Genomic DNA, 23,307 nt, shown 5'->3' with positions numbered 1-23,307 from the left:
GAGTCTTAAAACTTTTCAATGTGAATGCCTCTAAGGGTATGAATTCTTCAGTGCACCACAGTTCCTACCATACTCTCTGGTATTAATCTCAGGAAACCTCACTTTTGGGGGTTATTTGCCTGACCTCTATAGGCCTCTGAGTTTGTGACCCTTGTTTTATACCTTTCAGCCCCTACTGTAGCAGGCCTTTCTTGTACTAAGGATGCTGGCATGAAAGAAACCAAACACATTTCCCTAACTCTCTTGCAGTTAAGGGTCCACCATGTAACCTAGGTTCTACATGCAGATAAATACAAGACTTGGGTAGTAGATCAGATTAACATGAGGTGGCAGCAAGTAAAACAATCAGATTTTCTGTGTGGAAGATGGCAAAAGCCTTAGGTTCTTCTCAGCAACTGTGGCCAAAAGTTCTAGATCTACTCCTGACGTTGGCTATCTGAGGCCTATCTGAGGTCAGATCTGGCCCACTCTGTTTTTGTAAATAAAGGCCTACTGGAACACAGCCATGCCTGTCCAGTTACCTACTGTCTATGGCTGCTAGTGTGCCACAACAGCAAAGCTGAGCGATTGTGACAGAGACCATATGGACTGTGAAGCCTAAAATTTTTACAATCTGACACTTCACAGAAAAAGTTTACAGACCTTTGGTCTCATCCCTAGATGTGTAGTTGTAGGTGACAGCTGTAGTAAAATAAGATTTTCTCATGATGTAGCTTCTCCTAGGAACAATATTCCCTGTTCTGGAGAATCTAAGCTTGATTCTCTGGACCTTCTATAAATTTTAAAAGGTACCTACTACCATATAATAAATTCCTTTCTGCCAACAATAGCTGGGGTGGCTTCTGTTGCTGCAGGTAAAAACCCTGAATGAAACACAGAGTCACAAAAGACAAAGAGTTAGGCTATAAAGTTTAAAAATTTAAAAGTTTAAAATACTTACATTATGTGTCATCTCAAAGTACTTCTGACAGGCTACCTGGTAATGTGTCCCTTTTACTAAATCCAAAATCTAAAATGAATGAGAAAAGAGAAAAGAATTAGAAATTAAAAGTTTCTTCTATACCAGAGTACCTCATGGTTGTTGGCCACCTTCATTCCAGACTGGAAATGCATTAAGTCACACAGCATGTTGTACTTCTGCAGCCTGCACACTGTGATCATTTTGACATTACACAGTAGCAGTGAAGGTCAGTATTAAACCACAGATGACAACAGATAGAAAGTGTTCTGACCTACTAACTGTGAATTTCAGTAACTTTACCTTGACAACGAGATGAAAATAGATCCTAGTATTGTGACTTTGACAGTTATTTTTTGGAACATCTTATTGCAACATTTCTTCTAAAATTGTAGATATAAATCTGGTAATCTAAATGGCTGGTGCATGAAGCAATCAAGTATACTATTTAGATTTTTATTTTCCACATTACCAGTTTATACAGATACAGCATAAAATACAGCTGTGTGCCCATCAGGAAAATTTGATGTAAACCCTTTGGATGGCTATCTGTGGAGAGGATATGCTTTTACCTTCAATCAGATTTGTCCTTTTTTTTGAAATGAAGTTATTTCTAGTAAAGCTGAGCAGAATATGAGAGTAAATAGTCTATTCTGAACACCTATTAGGAACATCATCCTATCTTTTGTAAATACAATTTGCTTTCCAATTCTACTTCATGTAATCTCTTCAGAGCGATGCAAACTCCCATTCTTATCAGCAGAGTGCAATGCCAGTTGAAATTTATAAAGTTTCATCACCTCCCCCACCAAATAAATAATATATATATTTGGCCTGTTTATCAAACACACTAAAATGCTGGAATTAAGAGATAGCCTCAAATGAAGGGAAATACCATTCTGCAGAAATGTAAATTTCTATCCTTTTTCAAAAGGCTGGCCTTCCTATGACAAAAAAAAAATATTCATGAAGTTTCAAATTCTTGCTATCTTCATTATTGGATATAGCTTACCTCTTCTGACAGACACACAAACAAATTACAGTTACAGAATAGGTATCACAGAATACTGATAAGAGTGTGCTTAAAAAATTGTACTTCTCTGACTGTCTTAGAGATTACATTTCTGAATTTCAGGTCATCTTGTAATTAAATCTATATGAATGACCTATGTAAATGCCAACCAATCATAGCACCCAGGATCCTGATTGTCTGCCTATATGACGTATCCACTTTTCATGAATTATTAGAGCAAAAATGAAAAATAAATAAAAATGAGTGACTATACACTTTAAAAATGAAAAAAGTCACAAAATTTTCCAAATAATTTCAACATTCTGAGCTCATATTTGCCAATGTTTTTACACATAGATAATTCAAAATGTGTTGAGGTGACCTTGCAATTGATTGTTGGCAAACATCAATGATACCAACACAGGGCTGGGCAAAAGCAGGTTTACAGTTGGTTATGTGGAAAATAATACAATAATTAACAAATAATAATACAAGAAAAACCCTGTTTCATGTATTTACAACTGTAAATCAACTTTTGCCAACCCCTGTATATGCATATCTGTGAATATAATTTTGGAGAAGCCAAAGCATAACATAAAGTTTAAATAATACTGTAAATTACCAGAAAAGGACTTCACAGAAATAAGCAAAAAGCTCAACTGTGTGATGCATAAGTTACTTTTATATAAAAACAAAACAGTGAATCCCACATCTTGTTCTACATATATAATATATATACATTTCTTGTTATATATATACATATATGTTTGTACACACATATACAATAGAATTTGTATATAGTATTTTCCTTACAAAGTAAATAAGCAACTTATATACATACAATCTAATAAATATTAGAAAGCATGCTATAAAGGAATACTTAAAAGAAATATTAATAAAACATATATAGTTGGGTAATATACAAATAAGTAAAAATGTATCCAGGAAAACTGACATATAAGCCACAGAATGTGAGAAAAGAAGATTTACGTATCTTGAAATTTTAGATTCCATCAAAAAAGTTAAATTTAGATTAATCACATAACAACCACCCCACCCCACTCCACTCCCATATTAGGCTCTTCATTAACAAAACTATCACTTACTTTTCCTCTTTTTGTATGATCTTTTCAGGAAGAATTTTTATTTGAAATTTTCTTGCAAATATACAAATAAATCATTTAACTATCTATCCTCAGACAACTTTATTAATCATGTCATAACATATATGAGTGGATAAAAGTCCCTGTATAACGAGAAATAATGGAATAATGTAAAGGTACAATGGGAAAAAAGGACACTAGAGAGTTTTTCATGGGCTAGCAAAGCTATTCAAAGACAGACAGATAAATTTGGGCCTAAGGAGAGGAGCTAGGGAGGAGAAAGAATACTAAGTAATAAAGATACGGGGACAATAAATGAGCTAATAAAAGAAATCCAAGAGAAGGACTGCTTTGATGTGATCAGGTATTATCTTAATTTTAGAGATGAAGAAACACATCCTCTTAAAAATAGGGTGCCTGTCCAGTGAGAACCATTTACTATGGTAAGAATTAAAAATTAAAACATCATATGGAACTAAGTGATCCTGTTTTCCTGAAGAGAATATACAATATTTATATGTTTTAAACATAGTATAGAAAATATACAACATTACTCAAAAAATCCAACAACTAATACAAATATATACTTTAATTTTACATTATTATCTACACTGTAGAGACACAGGAAAAGAAAAGAGAAAGAGAAGGGTCTTGTGGACCAATGAATGAATTATGGCTTTTTCTTTGAGTAAAATGAGGAGCTACTGCAATGTCCTAAGCACGGGAGCAACAGCCACTGACTTACATTAACAGGAATATTTTTCCTTCAGTGTTAGGAACAGACTGGGAGGGTGGAGGAAACAGGAAGCTGATTCAGGAAGATGATGGAGGCTTGCTCAGGATGGTTAACAGACATGGTGAGAACTGGTCAGGTTTGGAGACAGAAGGATTTCCCACTTAATGACCATACAGTTTCTGAAAACTAGCTGTTCTACATGAAAATGCTCAACATGAGCCCTGGCTGGTGTGGCTCAGTGGACTGAGCGCTGGCCTGTGAACCAAAGGCTCCCCAGTTCAATTCCTAGCAGGGCACATGCCTAGGTTGCAGGCCAAGCCCCCAGAAAGGGGCGCATGGCAGGCAACCACACACTGATGTTTCTCTCCCTCTCTTTCTCCTGCCCTTCCCCTCTCTCTATAAATAAATAAATAAATAAATAAATAAATAAATAAATAAAATCTCTAAAAAAATGCTCGATATGAACTTGATCCCCACTGTTTTAGAATGAGGCATTACCAATCATTGAACTCCTCCCTTCCCAGGCTGATTTCCTAAATGAAACTAGTTAAAATACCAACATATAAGAACGAGCTATCGTGTAAAATAAATGAAAAATGCCACTTATTTACTAGTCACTAAACCATATGACTAAGATGCTTTTAAGGCAGTAACACATGAAGACGGCCCCCCTTCATGTCACCAGAAGTTTTGATGCACAACCCTTCTGCTGACATCAGGATATTCACAAATGAGTCTGATGCTCTACCATTTGTACATGAAGAGCAACTTGAGACTTTTTCTGTACCTTATTTACCTAGATTTTTCTGGTATAAACATCACTCACTGGCAAACACTCACAGGTATGTCTATTTTGAGGATGGTGCTGGTGCAATCTGCTGATGGGACTCCAAAACAGGAAATGCAAGTCTAAATATCAAAGGATGGGAAAGGAGAACTGAGGTGTGAGCAAATACAAAAATTCAGTTTGTGAAGAAGGAGCAAAAATAGAAACATGGCAAAGAAACACCAAAATACAAGAAGGGCAGGTGCCTGAGGGAGAATCTGTTAAACAGGATTTGGAGACAAAAGCTAAAATCTCTACAATATGTTTTACGTACCCTGGAAAGACTGTTCTTCCCAAAGTGAATCACTTATGTGTTCATGTAGAGACTCTGAGAGTGCCCACTGCCAACCCAGTGAGGCTGAACAGGGGTGACCAAAATGTGTGATGACTGGGATTACTGAGCCCTCTTTAATAGCTGGTCTCATTGAGAATTTAAATTTTTTGTTAAGTCATGATTCAAGTAACCCTTTTTTTAAGTGCCAAGTTTTGACAGAAGGGCTCATGTCCCAGGGCCGTGGACAGACAGGCTTGACTTACAGCCAGACTACTGTGAGCCTGAGAAAGATCAGGGTTTAACTAAATGTGGTGTGCTTTTCTTTGAAACTGTAATTTTTCTTGGATACTGAATTTTTTTCTTTGATGTTTTCTCAAGAATGAAGAAATATTGGATGAGGTAATATTTTACAATGTGCTAACTTTGACCTTACTTACCTAGCCTTTTCAAAAATATATACTGTGGGCAGGGGATACAGGGTGTTCATAATGTGCTTGTTTATATATTTTGTGTTAGAATCATATATAAAATATATTAAATGTTTTTTAAAGAAAAAATATTCTGTAGAGAAGCTAGAATGAAGATGTGGTCAGGCAACAGTACTTTCTGACCATCTTAGTTTTGCCCACACCGCTTGTGAAGGGCCTGACCTCCATCCTCACAAACTGCCTTTGCCTGTCTTAGAGGGATAGTTTCCCTGTGCCCAAGTCCTGTCCGCAGTGACTGGCCAGAGTGAGGGTCTGAAATCACATGGGTGAGGGAAGCCCATACTACATGGAGGCAGAAACTCACTGAGAGGAACAAATGCCACAAGATAAAAGGAAACAAACAGGAAGATGAAAGACCATGTGAAAGAAAAATGTGCAAAACCAGAAAAAGAGGTAAATGACATGGAGTCCACAATCTGCTACTTACATGACTTGTCTACATTAAAGTGTAACAACCCACAGCACACAAAAGGTGTTCCACTGAGCAATGAGCCCCCAGTTTCCATGTTCCATTCTAGAAGAGCCCGAGCACACCACGAGTTCCTCTTGTACACACAACATTAATGCCCAAAGGTGTCTAAGGAGGAAACCAAGACAGGCCTAGTATAGAAGTTCCTTAATTCAGCTTAAAAATATATATAACCAATTTGAACAGTCATCTCGAATAAAGGCATTTTGAAACACAAGCTTATTATTTAAAGAAAATACTTCTTTGAAGATCTAAGAATATTGCACAAATAGCAATTTGACCTTTGGTTTTTAATGCCAGTATTTCCAGACTAATGTACAAAATGTCAAGCATAATGATCCATTTATTATTCTAATCTAGTTCATCAGTAATCAAAAGGCTAAGAAAAATTAAGAGTAGTGATATCAAACTACTATATTTGGTCAATCATATTCTTTAACTTTTTCTGTCTATATTTTTAACTATTCTTTTTATCAGCTGACTCACATCCACCAAGGAGAATATTAGACCTGTTTTTCTAAACACTGCAGTTCGTCATTTTTGCAAGAAAACATTCATCATCCTTGTATTTGCTAAGTTTGGTTAAAGTATTATTTACACTCACCTACTATTTCATCCTCAAGGCAAATTACAGTTTGGTTTTGAATTCTAATAAAGTGTCCAACCAAGATAACATTACAGTGGAGGAACAGAGAGCAAGTAAGATGGTATTTTCCTCATTTGATTGGTGACAGATCACAGCCAGCTGACAAACATGTGATAGAGCAGAGCACTGGGGCGAGAGGTGCTGTAATCATATTTATACACACATATAAACACATATAAAATAGAAATATAGACTGCATTTTATAACTTTGAGCCACACTTCCTTCTCCCTTCCTAATCTCTCTAATATTCCCTACCATCTGCAAATTCCTCTCTGCCTTTTGCTTCAGTGCCGGCCAGTGAGGCCCAGGTGATTGATTCTCTGGCAGCAGAATGGAGCCACCTGCCGGCCTTGGCTCCTGTGAGCAAAGCGCTGTTACAGCTAAGTATGCGACACTCACACAGTTCTTGTGCCTCTGATTCAGGGTCACATTGTGTCTCTTTAAATGTGATAATAAACTTGTTTCTCCCTAAAAAGCACATTTCAAATGCAGACTATACTGATTTTTTTCCACTTCATTTCTAGCCTGCCTTATTCCAAAGGTGGAAAAAAACATGAGAGGCCAAGTCCGGAACACTCTCAAACACATGGCTTCTGTTTCTCACACACTCAGCAGAGTTTACGCTGTGTTGCCTACAACTCTGCTGTGACCTTCGTTTGCTGGCAGATTGGGGTAAGTTTCCCCCTTGTGAAGATAAACTTTCATTCACTTCAAACATATATGCTAAGAACTTTTCTGATGACACATTCCTCATTGCCTTTAAACATGGTTATCTGACTAAACTGATCTACCTCCAAATGTCTTGAAGACCTATCTTGTGCTCTCCATTGTTCAGACTCTCATTCTCTTTATTATCACAAAGCTTCTAGATTTATTCTTTCCTTACTCAAGAAAGCTTCCAAACTGCCACCATAGTAACTTTTCTAAAATCTAAATGAAGTCCAGGCATTGCTGCTTCATGCTGTGGAAGGGGTGCAAGCTCTTCATCGCCGTTCACATGGCTGTCTTCATCAGCCACGGTCTTCTGGGCCTGCCTGGCCACGCGGTCCTTGCACTCTAGTCTGGCTTCTCCCACAGTCTCTTTAGCATACAAAATCCTAGGGGTGAATCAGTGGGTTTTCTAGTCTAATGCATTGTTTGATGTGGTGCAATCCAGAATTATCTCAGCTTCCTCATGGCAAGACTTATTGGGGTGGTATTTCTAATCTGATTTGTCCCTAGAACCTGTTTTCATAGATCTCCCAGGACTAGTGTGCCTCAGAAGACACCCTGACAACCTTACCTAAATACTTGTAGGCCCACCTCTCCCAAGTCTCATTATTTTCCTTTATCTTGTCTAGTTTTCTCTTACCACACTTAATTTGTTTATTGTCTGTCTCCCCTACTGGCATATCAGCTCCAGGAAGACAGGGGTCTTGTTAGGTGTATTCATCGCCATATCCCTGGTGTCTGGAATGGTGACTGCCATACAGTCCTCGTGCAATTATTATTTGTTGATGTTGAATGAATGTTATTTCTTTTGTGTGATAGGCCTCACTTCCCTCTAGCGGGGAAACCCCTACTCAACTTTCCTATCCAATTCAAGTAATACTCCCCGCCCCAGCAAGTCTGTCTCCTCTGAATCTACAACTAGTCCTTAGAATATATTTTTTTTATTGAGGCAATTATCATGCTTTATTTTAGTTAATTGTGTCTTTTTTACTCTACTAGGCTAAAAGCTCTAAAATAGTTTCTTAATCATCTTTCTACTTTCCAGATTTGAACATAATGAAAACTCGGTGACATGATGAGCACTCAGTAAATGTTTATTGAGTGATAAAGTAAATGTCTTTCCTCACCAGAGCAACTTCTGTTTCAATCAGCCTTAGAACACTTCTACTAGAACCTATGCAATTAAGATAGTTGCCCTCCCTCCCTTTCTTTCCTTCCTCGTCTGTCTCTTTGTCTCTCTTTCTCTTTTCATTGTAGCACCGCGGGGGGCGGCGGGGGGATCACTTAATTTAGTTCTTCAGCTAGTTTTAAAAGGCTTAATAACTTGAAACCTGCCCCCCACTACCACTCTCCTGTCACCTGCCCAGCTCCAGCTGACATGGTAGCAGTGGAGGTGGGTATGGGGTTACAGCCCTCACTCCACAGTCTAGAAAGGACTGAAGGGGCAGAAGCAACATTCCAGCCTGAGTGGCCAGTGCTCACTGTGGCTAAACCCACTGCAGCACCGCCCCACACACTGCCACAGAATCTAGTAGAGGCAGCTGGAACACCTCAGATAGTAAGGACAGAGTGGCTGGCAGCCTCTGGTTACAGGGAAGCAGCACCAGGAACTCACAGACCCAGAGTCCCATAGCCTGTCATCCCACCACTAGGGTGGTGTCCTGAGACCACAGTCATGGAGGGGACATCGCCTCCTCAGGATAGGTGCATTTTCCACAGCCAGGGCAACACCGCCCCACTGAAACACTGAAGTCCCAGTAGGGCAGGTAAGAGAAAACAAAAACTGGTGCTATAGCATCATCTACTGGAAAACGAAAGACCTCTACTTACCAACCTTCTAAATTGTCAACACAAAACAGTACCTAAAAAAGATTTCAGTTCCTCAATTGTCTAGACAGAAAAATAATCCATCAGTACCATAATTAACCAAGGTAACAAGGTAGCTCAGAAAGAAACTGAAGTCTCCAAAAAACAAACTCAAAGGCATAGAACACTGTGATTAAAATGACAGGGGACTGAAAATTATAGTTTTAAAAAAAACTAAATGAGATACAAGAAAGCTCAGAAAGGCAGCTCAATGATCCCAGAAATAAAATAAATGAACAAAAGGAGAGACTGAAGCTATAAAAAGAAAACAGAAATTCTAAGCTGAAAAACTCAATACATGAGATGAAGAATAAATGAGAGAGCTTAGGAAACAGAGCAGAGCAGACAGAAGAAAGAATTAGGGATCTCAAAGAGAGAAATCTAGAAATGACTCAGGTGGAAGAACAAAAAGAACTGAGAGTTAAAAAATGAGAGAACTCTACAAGAACTACCTGACTCCATTAGAACAAACAATGTAAGACTAACAGATACATCAGGAAGAACAGAGAGAGAAGGGGACAGGGAGCCTATTCAGACAAATAGTGAGAACGCCCCACACCTGTGGAAAGAGCTGGACCCTTGAATCCAAGAAGTTAATACAATGCCTAATTATCTCAATGCAGAAAGACCTCCAAGACACATTATATTAAAACTGTCAAAAGTTAATGACAAAGAACAAATTCTTAAGGCAGCCAGGAAAAAGAGGACTGTAAACTATAAAGAAAACCCCATTAGACTGTCACTGGATGTTTCAGCAGAAATCTTATAGGCTCAGAGTAAGTGGAATCAAATACTCAAGTATATTAAAAGAGAGAAATGATCAGCCAAGAATAATATATCCATCGAAGTTACTCTTCAGATACGAGGAAGAAATACAGGCTTTTCCAGACAGACAAAAGTTGAGGAAGTTAACCACTACAAGACCTGCAGTACAGAAAGGTTAAAAGGAGTTTTTATACCTAAAACAAAAAGACAAAAGGATACAAGACTGCAAGATGACAAAGACAGAGAGAAGCAGGAAACTGCAACTCTATTTTACAATAGCCTTTTAAGCAATTATAACATAAGGATTTAAGGAGGTAAAAGCATTTAAAAAATAAAGTTTCTGCAATTTAGAAATGAATGCACAGCATAAAAAAGGATAAGAACATAAAAGGGGCAAGGGAAAAGGACTGAACTTGCACAGGTGAATGGAGATAAGAATCAATTAGAAGAAAAGGAACTACTGTATGTATAAAACTTTTTCATAAAAGAAATCATAACACAAATCTAGAACTGAATTTAGAACCAAAGAAGCTATTTCAAACCTACTTTAGTAGGGGAAGTGTTTGCAGGGAGTATTTAGGTAACTAAAATTTTTAAAAGATATTGTTTTGAGTACTTTAATAGTAAAGATGATGTACAGGTGATTAATTTTGCATCTTCATGTAATTAGCACATTTGATTAGTGTAATAACTGATCATACTGTTTTTGTTATGGATTATAATATTGAGGCAAGTATTTTCTTCAAGAGTTTAAGACAGAATTTAACTTCATCTATGAGTAGAATTGATAGGCTATAGTTTCTTTAACGAGCACACCCATAATCCTTTAAATGCATCTTGTTCTCTTGGCTCAATGCCTTTGTTCATGTCTTCCCTGTACTTTGAATGTGTCCTCTTGTTCTTTTCTCCACCTACCCCCAATCCACCCATCCACATTCCATCCATCTTTATGTATCAGCTCAAATCCTAAATTCAAAGAGGTTTATTTTCAGCCCCTTAGGCAGAATTAATACCTCCTAAATGTAGAGTTACTGTATGACCCAGCAGTTCCACTCCTAGGTACACAGCCAAGAGAAATGAAAACCAGTGCATGGATGTTTTCTGCAGCATTATTCAAATAGCCCCAAGGTGAAAACTATCAAATAACCATCAAATGATGACTGGATAAATGAATGTATTACATCCATACAGTGGAGTATCATTCAGCCACAAAAAGAATGTACTGATACGTGCTGCAACATGGATATACCTGGAAAACATTTTGTTAAGTGAAAGATACCAGTTACAAAAGACCATATCTATGTGATTCTGTTGTATGAAATGTCCAGAATAGGCAAATCTATAGAGACAGAAAGTAGATTAGTGGTTGTCTAGGGCTTGGGTGGAGTAGGGGTGATAACTAAAGAGTACAAGGGTTTCCTTTTGAGGTGATGAAAATGTTCTAAAATACTAAAAACCATTGAATTATGTATTTTAAATGGGTGCATTGTAAAGTGTATAAATTATATCTCAATAAAGCTATTATAAAAAACTAAACTTAAAAATTAGTACCTCTTATCCATATTCCTATATGCATTGTTATACCTCTAATAAAATACTTAGCACAGTCTGGTTATAATTATTAATTCAAGAACTCCATCTTTCTTATTGCATTATGAAGCTCCAAAAGAAAAAACAGAGTGTTTTTTGGTATTCTCTAACAAGCAAGTGCTTTGCTCTCTGTAAATATTAATTTAATTGAATGTCTTCACAATTATATTCCATCCCCTGTAAAACAAGAATGAGAAAAAAATAATTGAATGTCACCACAAAGTGTTGTTACAAAATGGTATTCCTTAATTTTTATACTTAATTAGTTTTTGGAAAAATAAATATTTACTCTCTATATCGGAAAAAAAATCTAGCCCTGGCTGGTGTGGCTCAGTGGACTGAGTGGTAGCCTGCAAACCAAAGGGTCACTCCCCATCAGGGCACACGCCTGGGTTGCAGGCCAGGTCTCCAGTAGGGTGTGCACGAGAGCAGCCACACATTCATGTTTCTCTCCCTCTCTCCCTTTCCCTCTCTCTAAAAATAAATAAATGAAATCTTAAAAAATAGTCAAAAAAGAAAAAAATTATAAAATCTAGAACTGAGACACATAACATAAAAAAAGAGGAAACAGAGGAAAAAATAATAGAATACTGCCAAACTAAAAGAGCACACAGAAACACAAGGAAAAAAAAAACAATGGAGATACAGAGCAACCAGAAAACAAAATAAAATGGCTATACTAAATTCTCCTATTTCAAGAATCACCCTAAATGTAAATGGACTGAACTTTGTTCACTTTACCCCATAGGCCAGTGAAGTAAAAGCAAAAACAAGTAAATGGTACCATACCAAACTAAAAAGCTCCTGCAGAGCAAAAGAAGATATTTGCAAATGATACCTCTCATAAGGCGCTAATATCTGAAATATATAAAGAACTCATACAACTGGACAACAACAGAAAACAATCCAATTAAGAAATGGGCAGAAGACCTGAACACTTTTCCCAAGAATACATATGGCTAACAGATATATAAAAAATTGCTCAATTTCATTAGTTATAAGGGATACACAAATCAAAACCACAATGAGATACCACCTCATATCTGTTAGAATGGCCATCATGAATGAGACAGGAAGTAACAAGTGTTGGAGAGGATGTGGAAAGAAGGGAACCCTCATGCACGGCTGATGGGAATGTAAATTTGTGTAGCCTCTATGAAAACAGCATGGAGGTTCCTCAAAAAATTAATAGAGCTACCATATGACCCAGCAATTCCTCTTTTGGGTATCTGGACAAAAAATTTGAAAACACTTATCATAAAGATATAAGTACCCATATGTTCACTTGAGCATTATTCACAGTAGCCAGAACTTGGAAACAACCTAAGTGTCCTCTGATGAATGGCTGAATAAAGATGTGGTACAAAGTACTCAGCCATAAAAAAGTGATGAAATATTTCCATTTGTGACAACATGAATGGATCTTAAGATCCATTCATTCATCTTAAGTGAAGTAAAGCAGACAGAAAAGGACAAAAACCATATGATTTTACTTATTAGGATATAAAACAGAAAGCAACAAGCAAACTCATTACACAGACCACAGCATGGTAGTTACCAGAGGGGAAGGGGTGTGAAGGTATATAAAAAGAGTAAATTTACTTATAAGACTAGTTTTCAGTTTAATAGAAGTAAACTTTATTAGGTTTAGCTAACAAAGGTATATGTTATTTGACTTCCAAAGTGATTTTTATTTGAACTACCTTGAACAGTATTAAATAATCTTCAAATGACCTTCAGTCTAGAAGAAAGGAGGCTATACACAGAAATGTGTGATAGAGCCCAAACTACAACTACATGTTCCTGGCGCCAAAGCTAATGCTCAGCTTTCCATCTTCTCCTTAATGCAGCTCTAAGTTGTACCAAGAACAATGTACACATTTTCAACTACAAAATGGAGAAAAGCAAGCTAAATGCAGCAAAGTACTGTTCTTATAAATCAGAAGAGATGCTCCTGGAGATGAAATAGATAGAAAAGCTGCTCTTAAAAGCAGTTACTGTACATAAAGTAATGGACAGACTGACTACCATCATCTATTGGTAAGTACCCTCACCTACGAAAAAAAGAGGAGTTTTAGGTAGTTCAGATTTATATGAACATTGAATAGTCTTTGAGATTTATCTTTGCCATAAAATCTTTTTGACATAGTGTTACTTTTAAGCCTTTGAAACTACTTTGAAAGATTTCTTCATTAGATTTAATATGTTCACTAACTTCTTCAGAACTGTTGTGCTGTGAAACCTCTCAAAAAGCATAAAAAGCATACTTTTTTTCTCATATTTCATGATTTTGCTATCAGTAGCAAGTTTTCTTGGAAGCACCAATAAGATTTGCTTTTAGCCCTGGCTGGTGTAGCTCAGTGGACTGAGCGTGAGCTGTGAACCAAAGGGTCACTAGTTCAATTCCCAGTCAAGGGACATGCCTGGGTTGCAGGCCAGGTCCTCAGCAGGGGATGTGCAAAAGGCAACCACACATTGGTGTTTCTCTACCTCTCTTTCTCCCTCCCTTCCCCTGTCTCTAAAAATAAATAAATAAAATCTTAGAAAGATTTAAAAGATTATTATTTAACAAAAGATCTTATTTAAAAGATTGGCTTTTAAATAATCATTAATGGTTATGCTGAATCAAAATTATAAAACATAATTCCTTGTGCTGTACAAAATTTTTAAAAACCCTAAAATGTGAAGGAAAAGAATTTAAAAAATATATTTGTAAATAATACATCATTTCAATGAGAAATACTGAAAAAAGAGTAGCCTTATACTCATTTATAGCTCAACATGCAGAAGTTAAGTATTGGTTGTAATGGGTCAAACACAATTGTTAGCTAACAGCAAACATTAAAATATGTGGAAATAGAAGCTAATCACTCTAATATAGTCTCAACAAACTGTTTATAGTAGTGCTATTCAATACAAATAGGAGTGACATTTGTAATTTTAAATGGTCTATATCCATAATTATAAAGGTAAAAAAGATAAAAATTAATTTTAATAATTCAAATGATTAAATCATGGTTGCAGATTTAAATTAGTGTTGTCATTTCAACATGTAATCAATATAAAAATATCATTACTAAAATATTTTACAATGCTTATTTTTTATACTAATTTGTTAAAAGCTGGTATATATTTTAAACCTACAGCAAGTGGTATGCTTGAGCTGGCTCAAACTGACTTGTAAGAGTTGATTGTGCATATCTCTTCCCAAGTCAGGGTTTGTCACATCATACTGGTAGTTTGACACCGGCCACAGTAGGAGCATTTACATCACAATAATCGGCAAATGACATAAATTGGAGCTCCCCCCACCCCTAGACAGCTGGTTTGCCAAAACATCACAGCCTTCAGTCCCTCCCAAACTGGACCAGCCACATGTCTTGTACTGAAGAGTCATCATATGTAGCTAGTGGCCACTACACTAACAGCATAGCCCCAGCATACTAACGGAATCAGACTTGCAGAGACAGCAATCTTCATGGTCAAATGTCCTTCACTGTTCTAAAAATATTATGAATGATGGAAAGAAACAAGAAAGTAGGGCCCATTCCCAGGAGAACCACCAACTATCCTCAGACAGGTTCAGACATTATTAAACAAAGACTTTTAATCAACTCTTAAACATTCTCAGAAAATAGAAACCAGAAGAATGATCTTAACAAATAGAAAACAGCAATAAAGAAAATGAAACTATAAAAAGGACCAAGACAGAAATTCTTCAGCTGAAAGTCATAATAACTAAAGAAAAATGAAAAAGCCAATTTCAGCAGGCAGTAAAAAAAGAATGAGCAGACTCGAGAGTAGGTCAATTGAGATCACACAGTCTGAAGAGTAGAAAAAAATAAATATTGAAGAAAATATGAACACAGCCAAAGACATAGTGGCACACTGTCAAGTGTACCAACAGGTGCATAAAAGGTCCCCCAGAAGGAATAGACAGAAAAGGGTAAAAAGAATAGTTGAAATAATAGCTGAAAATCTCCCAAACTTGATCAAAGACACACATGGAAGTAGCTCTGAAAACTCCAGGAATGACGCATACAGAGATTCATGCTGAAGCGCATTAAAAGCAAACCGGGAAGGGACACAGAGAGAACCTGGAGAGCTGCAAGACAGGCTCCTCATCACACTCCGGAGACAGTAGACACACTAACAGATGCTTCTCTCAGCAAAAACCGTGAGGCAAGAAGGCAGTGAGATAACATATTTTGCTGAAAAAGTAAAACTGTCAACCAAGACTATTTCTTCAAAAATGAAGAGGAAATTAAGACATTCCCAGATAAACAAAAGCTGAGGGAATTTGTTGCTCCTAGAAGTGCCCTATAAGAAATGCTAAAGGGACTCCTTCGGGCAGGAACAAAAGGTCACTAGATAACTCAATGTCATAGAACATTAGAAACACTAGTACAGGTATATAAAAGTTTTCTTCCAATGTGATTTAAAAGACAAATACATAAATAATTATAAATTGATGTCAATGGCCATATATAATATACAGGGTCCAGCACAAATCACAGCCCTTTTTTATTACAAAATTATAAGCATGTAATTCTGTAACATAGCAGTATCACACCCAAGCACACCATATGGCATTTTAGGTTGAAATTTTCAAATGAAAACTATAAATTATTACACCCATATTATTACCCCACCAACCACATTCAAGCAGGCCTTACTTCTGCTGCGCTGTATATGAGGCCTTACTTCTACCAGGCCGTATATGAAGATGTAATTTGTGTAGACAAAAAAGGAGACAGAGCTATAGAGAAGCAAAATTTATTTCTCTGAATAAAACGTATTATAGAAAAGAATTTAAATTCTTTTAAATTCTTCTTTAAAAAGGAGAATAAGGAAGAAAAGAAAAATACTACAGCAGCAGACCACTACAGTGGAAGGAAGTTGAGCCTAGGGCCAGGTGAGGTGTGAATGCTGGCCTTCTTGTACATTAAGCTCTATGGTTGGAGCAGCCTCTTATCTTTTACAAACTTCAGCTTTCTCTTCTGAAACTCAAGGACAATACTGTGACAAAAATCAAATGAGATATAGTTTAATAAAGAAAAACTACTAAAAATCAAAAGCATTCATAGATTACAACAAAAGATATCAGCTCCACTGTGGCATATTTGAGTATTACAATGAACCTTTTTATGTTTGTGGCACATAGTGGGATTCACTTTAGTTTTAAATTGCGCTTCCCTAATACCTAATGATGAACATTTTTTCATGTATTTATCATTCACATATTTTCTCTGATGAAATGTCTGTTCAAAGCTTTTACATATTTAAAAACTATTTTGTTATTATTGAGTTTTGAGAGTTCTTTGCATCTTTATATGTTCTCCATACAAGTATTTTATGAAATATATACCTTGCAAATATTTCTTACAGTCTATGGCTTATTTTATCATTCTCTCAACACTGTTTATCGAAAATTATAACTTTGCTAAAATCTAATTTATCAACATTTTTCCTCATGGGACGTGCCAAACTGAATGTCATTCAGATTTTCATGCTTTGTTATGGAAGCTTTACATTTTGCATTTTGAACTATGATCTACTTCAAGTTAATTTTTCTATAAGGTGTGAGGTATGAGTCTATGTCCTCCCCCTCCCCTCCTCCTGGCAGATGGACATTCAATTATTCTGTAACTACTTGTTCTAAATACTACCCTTTCCATATAGAACTGCCCAGGTACCTTTGTTTAAAAACCAGCTGGCCATACATATATGGGGGCCTGTTTCTTCCCAGTTGAATCTCTATGTTTATTGTTTCCCTGATACCACGCTGTCCAGACTCCAGCAGCTTTACAGTAAGTCTTGGAATCAGGAAGTTGCAATTCCACTTTTCCCCTTTGACTGCTTCCATTAGTGTTTCAGCATAAAGACCTTGCACATATTTTGATAAATACATTTAAAAGCCATTGATATCTTCCTGCTACTCTTGCATATGGCACTTTAATTTTCTTTTTAGTTCCAGTTGTTCAAAATTGATTTTTGTATGCTGATTTAGAAGACCACCATCTATTATTACAATAGTGTTTTGGTAGATTCATTGAGATGTTTTTTCATAACTCACATTGAGAACAGAAAAAGTTTTTTTCTTTCTTCCTTTCTAATTTGCCTTTTATTTTTATTTTTCTTGCCTTATTGTACTGATTATAGTTGGAGAACATATTTTCTATAGTTTCAGTTCATTTAAATATTTAATGGCATTTTGAAGACCCCAAATACAATCTGTCTGCATTAATGTTCTATGTGCACATGAAAAACATTGTGTTCACCTGCTGTTTGGTGTTGTATTCTATAAATGTCAATTAGGGCAGTCAGGATGGTTGACAGTGTTGTTCAAGCCTTCTATACACTTACTGATTTTCTGTCTGCTTGTTCCATTAATTGCTGAAAGAGGAGTGCTGAAGTCTCCAACTATCATTGTGGATTTTTCTAGTTCTCTCAGTTCTGTTTTTGCTTCATGTATTTTTAAGCCACATTGTTGGGGTATAGACACTTAGAATTTTGATATCTTGCTGGTGAACCGACTTCCATGTTTTTCCCTTTTGGGGGAGGGTTGAGAAATAAGTGCAGGCCTGCACATTTTCTTTGGTTTTATTTTGCTGTTCAATTGCTCTCTTCTCAAGCTGGATAGCAAGCTCATTTAAGAAGAAAAATGAAATGTGATCCCATAAATATGCCTTTTTAAAAAAGTATGTGATGTCAGAATAGTCACAATGCCCTCTCTTCTGGTCATCAAAATGATAATATTTAATATTGAAGTATTTCTAAAAGTTGAAGGTAGTTTTTTCAAGTAGTTTTTTTCTGAAGAGTAGCTCCACTGAGTTTTACCTTACATGCACTTAATGATGTTTTTCTTGACTTTCATTCAATATTTTAACATTCCCTTGAACTTTTTAAGATCTAATTTACTCTTACGCCAACCTGCAAGTAAGCATGTAACAAAATATTTCACTTGGATTTTTCATTCATCAACATTCTACCCTTTAAAACAAACAGAGTCCCCTCAGTGTTTCATTCTACTGAGATCCATTCAATTAAGACATCAGATGAAAGCCATATATTATTTACAGCTTGCACTTGTGCATTATACATTTCTGTTCATCTCAGATAAAAGGTTACAATGCAGGTCCAAAGGATAATGTAGAAATTACTAACCAGCTTCAACTAAGTAAGGAATCTACTTATGGATCAAGAGGATCCATAACTTGCAATGTAGGGATGCAATGGAGTTAAAAGAAAGCATAAACAAACATAATTATTATTATTATTAAATAAAAACAATCTCTCAGTAGATATGGTAATAAATAGGAGACTTCTAGCCAAGATGGAGGTATAGGTAGATACACTTTGCTTCCTTGCACAACCAAAAGAAGGACAACAACAAATTTAAAAACAAAGACTGCCAGAACAGCCAGAAAAATCTAACTGTATGGAAGTCCAACAACCAAGGAGTTAAAGAAGAAACATTCATCCAAACTGGTAGGAGGGGCAGAGATGGGCAGCCAGAGCAAAGAGGACCTGCAGCAAGGCAGCAGGCCAGGGAGATGAGTCAGTGGCTGACAAAACAGGCAGTCCCATATTTGCCTGCAAATAAAGCTGGGAGGAACAAATTGGGAGACAGATATACTGTACAACCCAGGGTTCCAGTGTGGGAAACCAAAGCTTCAAAACCTCTGGCTGCAAAAACCTATGGGAGTTGCCGCAGCAGGATAAAACTTCCAGCCTCATAGCAGAGTCCACTGGAGGGGCCCACAAGGTCCTAGAATGTACCTAAGCCCACCTACCTGGGAATCAGCACCTGAAAGGGCACAGTCTGCTTGTGGGAAGCAAGGAAAGTAACTCAAAACAGGGTGAGAGCCAATCAAGTGGCATTGTTCCCTCTCTGACCCCTCCCCACATACGACACCACAAAGGAGTGATGTGTGTTGCCCCAGCCTGACAAATACCTAAGGCTCCACCCCTTATAATGTAACAGGAGTGCTGACACAAAGATACATGGCCCAAATGAAAGAACAGATCAAAATTCCAGAAAAAGAACTAAGTGATGAGGAGATAGACAATCTATCAGATGCAGAGTTCAAAACAACTCTGGAAACCAGGATGCTCACAGAAATGGCTGAGTTTGGTTGCAAAATGAAGTAAGAAATGAAGGCTATGCAAAGTGAAATAAAGGAAAATATACAGGGAACCAACAGTGAAGGGAAGGAAATGAGGACTCAAATCAAACATTTAGAATAGAAGGAAGAAATAAACATTCAGCCAGAACAGAATGAAGAAACAAGAATTCAAAAAAAATGAGGAGAGGCTTAGGAATTTCCAGGACAACTTTAAATGTTCCAACATCCCAATCATAGGGGTCCCACAAGAAGAGGAAGAGCAGGAAATTGAAAACTTAGTTGAAAACATAATGAAGGAGAATGTCTCTAATCTGGCAAAGGAACTATACTTCCACGAAGTCCAGGAAGCTTAGGGAGTCCCAAAAAAGTTGGACCAGAGGAAGCACACACCAAGGCACATCATAATTACATTACCCAATATGAAAGATAAGGAGAGAATCTTAAAAGCGGCAAGAGAAAAGGAGACAGTTACCTACAAAGGAGTTCCCATACGACTATGAGCAGATTTCGCAGAAGAAACCTTGCAGGCCAGAAGGGGCTGCAAAGAAGTATTCAAAGTCATAAAAGGCAAGGACCTACATCCAACATTACTCTATCCAGCAAAGATCATCTAGAATAGAAGGGCAGATAAAATGCTTCCTAGATCAAGGAAGCATTTTAAGCATTTAAGCATTTAAGGTCAAATTAAAGGAGTTCATCATCACTAAGCCCTTATTATATGAAATGTTAAAGGGACTTATCTAAGAAAAAGATCAAAACTAATAACAGCAAAATGACTACAAACTCACAACTATCAACAACTGAACCTAAAAAATAAACATACAAACAAAAACTAAGCAAACAACTAGAACAGGAACAGAATCACAGAAGTGGAGATCACATGGAGGGTTAACAGTGGGGAGGGGGAGGGAGAGAATGGGGGAAAAGGTACAGGGAGTAAGAAGCATAAATGGTAGGTACAAAATAGACAGGGGGAGGTTAAGAATAGTATAGGAAATGGAGAAGCCAAAGAACTTTTATGTATAACCCATGGACATGAACTGAGGGGCGGGGACAGAATGCTGGAGGGTGGGTGGATGCAGGGGAGAGGGGGTTAAGGGGAGAAAAAATATGGGACAACTGTAACCTCATATTCAATAAAATATACTTAAATAGCCTGTATTTTTAAAGGGATTCCTTACAATTGCTGAAAAAGCCTCTAATTCTTTACTTTTAGATTCCCTATCAAATTTGTCATCCACAGTTCCTAATCTTTTCTATGTCCACAGCACCATTCCTACTCCACTTACTCTCAGCTAATGATCAGACCTCTTACTTTACAAGGAAGAGTAAGGCTACTTGATAAATTCCACCAACTTCCCTTTGCTCTGCCACTAAGCTTTTCTGTATATTCCTAATTGGTTGAGGGATACGCCTTTTTCTGTCACTATCGTTTGTCCAAGTATATCTCCCCCCTTTCTTCAGTAAGGTTCACACTGTCACTGAGTTCCAATTTGCCTCTGTCCACACCCCACAAAAAACACTCCAGCATTCACTTCATATCTAAATATGCCCACTTACTTTAAACATTTTTTCAGTGCCTACCAAGTGCCAAGTCACGAAATCACTATGAGAAAGAAAGCTAAATAAAAACCCAGTCGTCCTTTTAGGAAATTCACAAACTTGTGGGAAAGATAAATAGTTAAAAAATAATTACCATTTGTGTAATAAGAGCAAAGGTATGTATGGTATAATCGTGGTATAAAGAAAAGATAACAATAGAGAGGGATTATGTGTTTTTTTATATCTTTGTGAAGCACACCCTCTCTGATGGGTTTCTCTTTCTACAGACAGGATCAGGTCTCCTCTAGCCTTAAACACACACACACACAAAACCATTCTATGACGAGTAAGTTAATATTGCTGCCATCCCTTTTCACCAGCACGTTTTTTGAAAAGGTCACTTATACTCACTGTCAGCGAATCCAATCCACTGTCTTTTATTCATTCACCTTCTTTATCTTGGCTTCCACCGCTATTTCGACACCTCTCATCAAATCAAAGCTGAGTAAGACACTCAACATATTACCTTTCCTCAGTCCTCATTTTACAAAGCTATGTAGGACTTTTATGGACTGTACCCTCTTCTCCAAATTCTCTCCTTGACTTTTGTGATATTTTACTTCCCTGATGCATTACCTCCCTCTGCTCCCAATTCCATTCAGTCTTCCCTGATTCCATTTTCTTCTACAGCTTCAGAAAGGGCAGCATTAGCCAAGATTCCCTTTGAGATATGACTTTGACTCCCAGCCTCCTTACTCCACTGTTTTGTTCTCCCTCTCTCCCATGGAAAACTCATGATAATCAGCTTTACAGTAGTAACCTGGAATTGAGAAAAATAATCATGAAAATAAAAGGCCTGACTTCAATTTCTGATTCTACTACTGACTTTCTAGCTGTATACCATAGGCATGTCACAGCCTATAACCGCCTAAAAGAGAATGGCTTTCCAGTGTTCCTTCCAATCCCACAGTTCTACAGGTCTAACTGGAGGGAACATCAGACTTTTAGTTCTGACTTCTCTAATGCACTACAAAACCACATTCTATCTGCCATCTAAATGCCCCACCTCTAAAATTAATCTCCTTAACCAAATACTTCTTTAAATTGCCCACTAATGTTTATGTACTGGTGTTACCATTATCTTAAACTTAATCCTAATAATCTTAGACATATACTGCCTTTCATTCATGTATTCTCTCTTCCTAATTCCCAACCCACCTTTTCAAGGCCTCACTCAAACAAAATCTCTTCCAAAAAGTGTTCCTTGGCCTCTACTGCTGGTTATAGTACCCACCTTCTTCAGGAAATCCAAGATATTCTCTGTGTACAGTAGTCTTCCCCATTATCCATGGTTTCAGTTACAACAGTCAGTGGCAATCCAAAATATTAAATTTCCCCAACCATCAACACAGCATTGTTCCTGACATCCAACCATCGACACTGCCATGGCTTACTGATCTGGGGTCACCCAAAGCAGATGACCCTCTACGTCAGAAGGTCAACAGCAGCCTTAAGTTACATTCACATCATGCATCTCACTTCATCTCATTATGCAGACAATTTTATCATCTCACATCAACACCAGAAGCAGGGGGAGTATAGTACATAACATATTTTGAAAAAGAAACTACGTTCACACCATTTTATTACAGTATATTGTTATAATTATTTGTTTATTATTAGGTATGATTGTTAATATCCTACTATGCCTAATTTATAAATTATACTTTGTCATAGGAATGTATGTATAGCAAAAACACAGTATTTACTGTGGTATTAGGCATACACTTGGGGTCTTGTTACGTATCCCCTATGATAAGAGGGGACATACTGTACCTCTCTCATGACACTTGGCATACTTGCCCCCAGACTCTTGGTTCTGTGGAAGCAGCAGGATTTACATACGGTTCTGCTTTGCATCCTCCAACAGCACCCTGGGCACTGTCTTGCCCAGAACACTGAAAAAACCCAAATATTTGAATTGAATTAAACTAAATTCAACCTCAACTTTGGATAGTGTAGAAGTAGTAGTATTCTAGAGTAATTATTTTCTTCAAATAGAAATAATTGTTTACAGATACATGATTTAGATTGTTCCAGCTGTAAAATATATATATTGTTCTTAAACTCTGAAAGAAGCTCCTTTTGAACTCCTTCAAAATCCAAGTCAACTCAAAAGTACACTATGGAC

At 37.0% G+C, this 23,307-nt stretch overlaps 1 protein-coding gene across 1 annotated transcript in view; it reads right to left on the bottom strand.

Annotated features, from left to right (window-relative positions):
* The window catches only part of PRIM2 (DNA primase subunit 2), a 291,593-nt gene that overhangs the window by 15,128 nt on the left and 253,158 nt on the right, over positions 1-23,307 (bottom strand). Inside the window, exon 13 of the mRNA XM_028510638.2 lies at positions 941-1,009. Within this exon, the coding sequence (XP_028366439.1) occupies positions 941-1,009 (69 nt within the window). The remainder of the gene's footprint in view (positions 1-940; positions 1,010-23,307) is intronic.

This window comes from Phyllostomus discolor, chromosome 4 (genome assembly GCF_004126475.2).
Source record: "Phyllostomus discolor isolate MPI-MPIP mPhyDis1 chromosome 4, mPhyDis1.pri.v3, whole genome shotgun sequence".
In the NCBI taxonomy this organism is placed as follows: Eukaryota; Metazoa; Chordata; class Mammalia; order Chiroptera; family Phyllostomidae; genus Phyllostomus; species Phyllostomus discolor.
The sequence above is the reverse complement of the archived record's forward strand: the minus strand, read 5'-3'. Positions and strand labels throughout refer to the sequence as shown.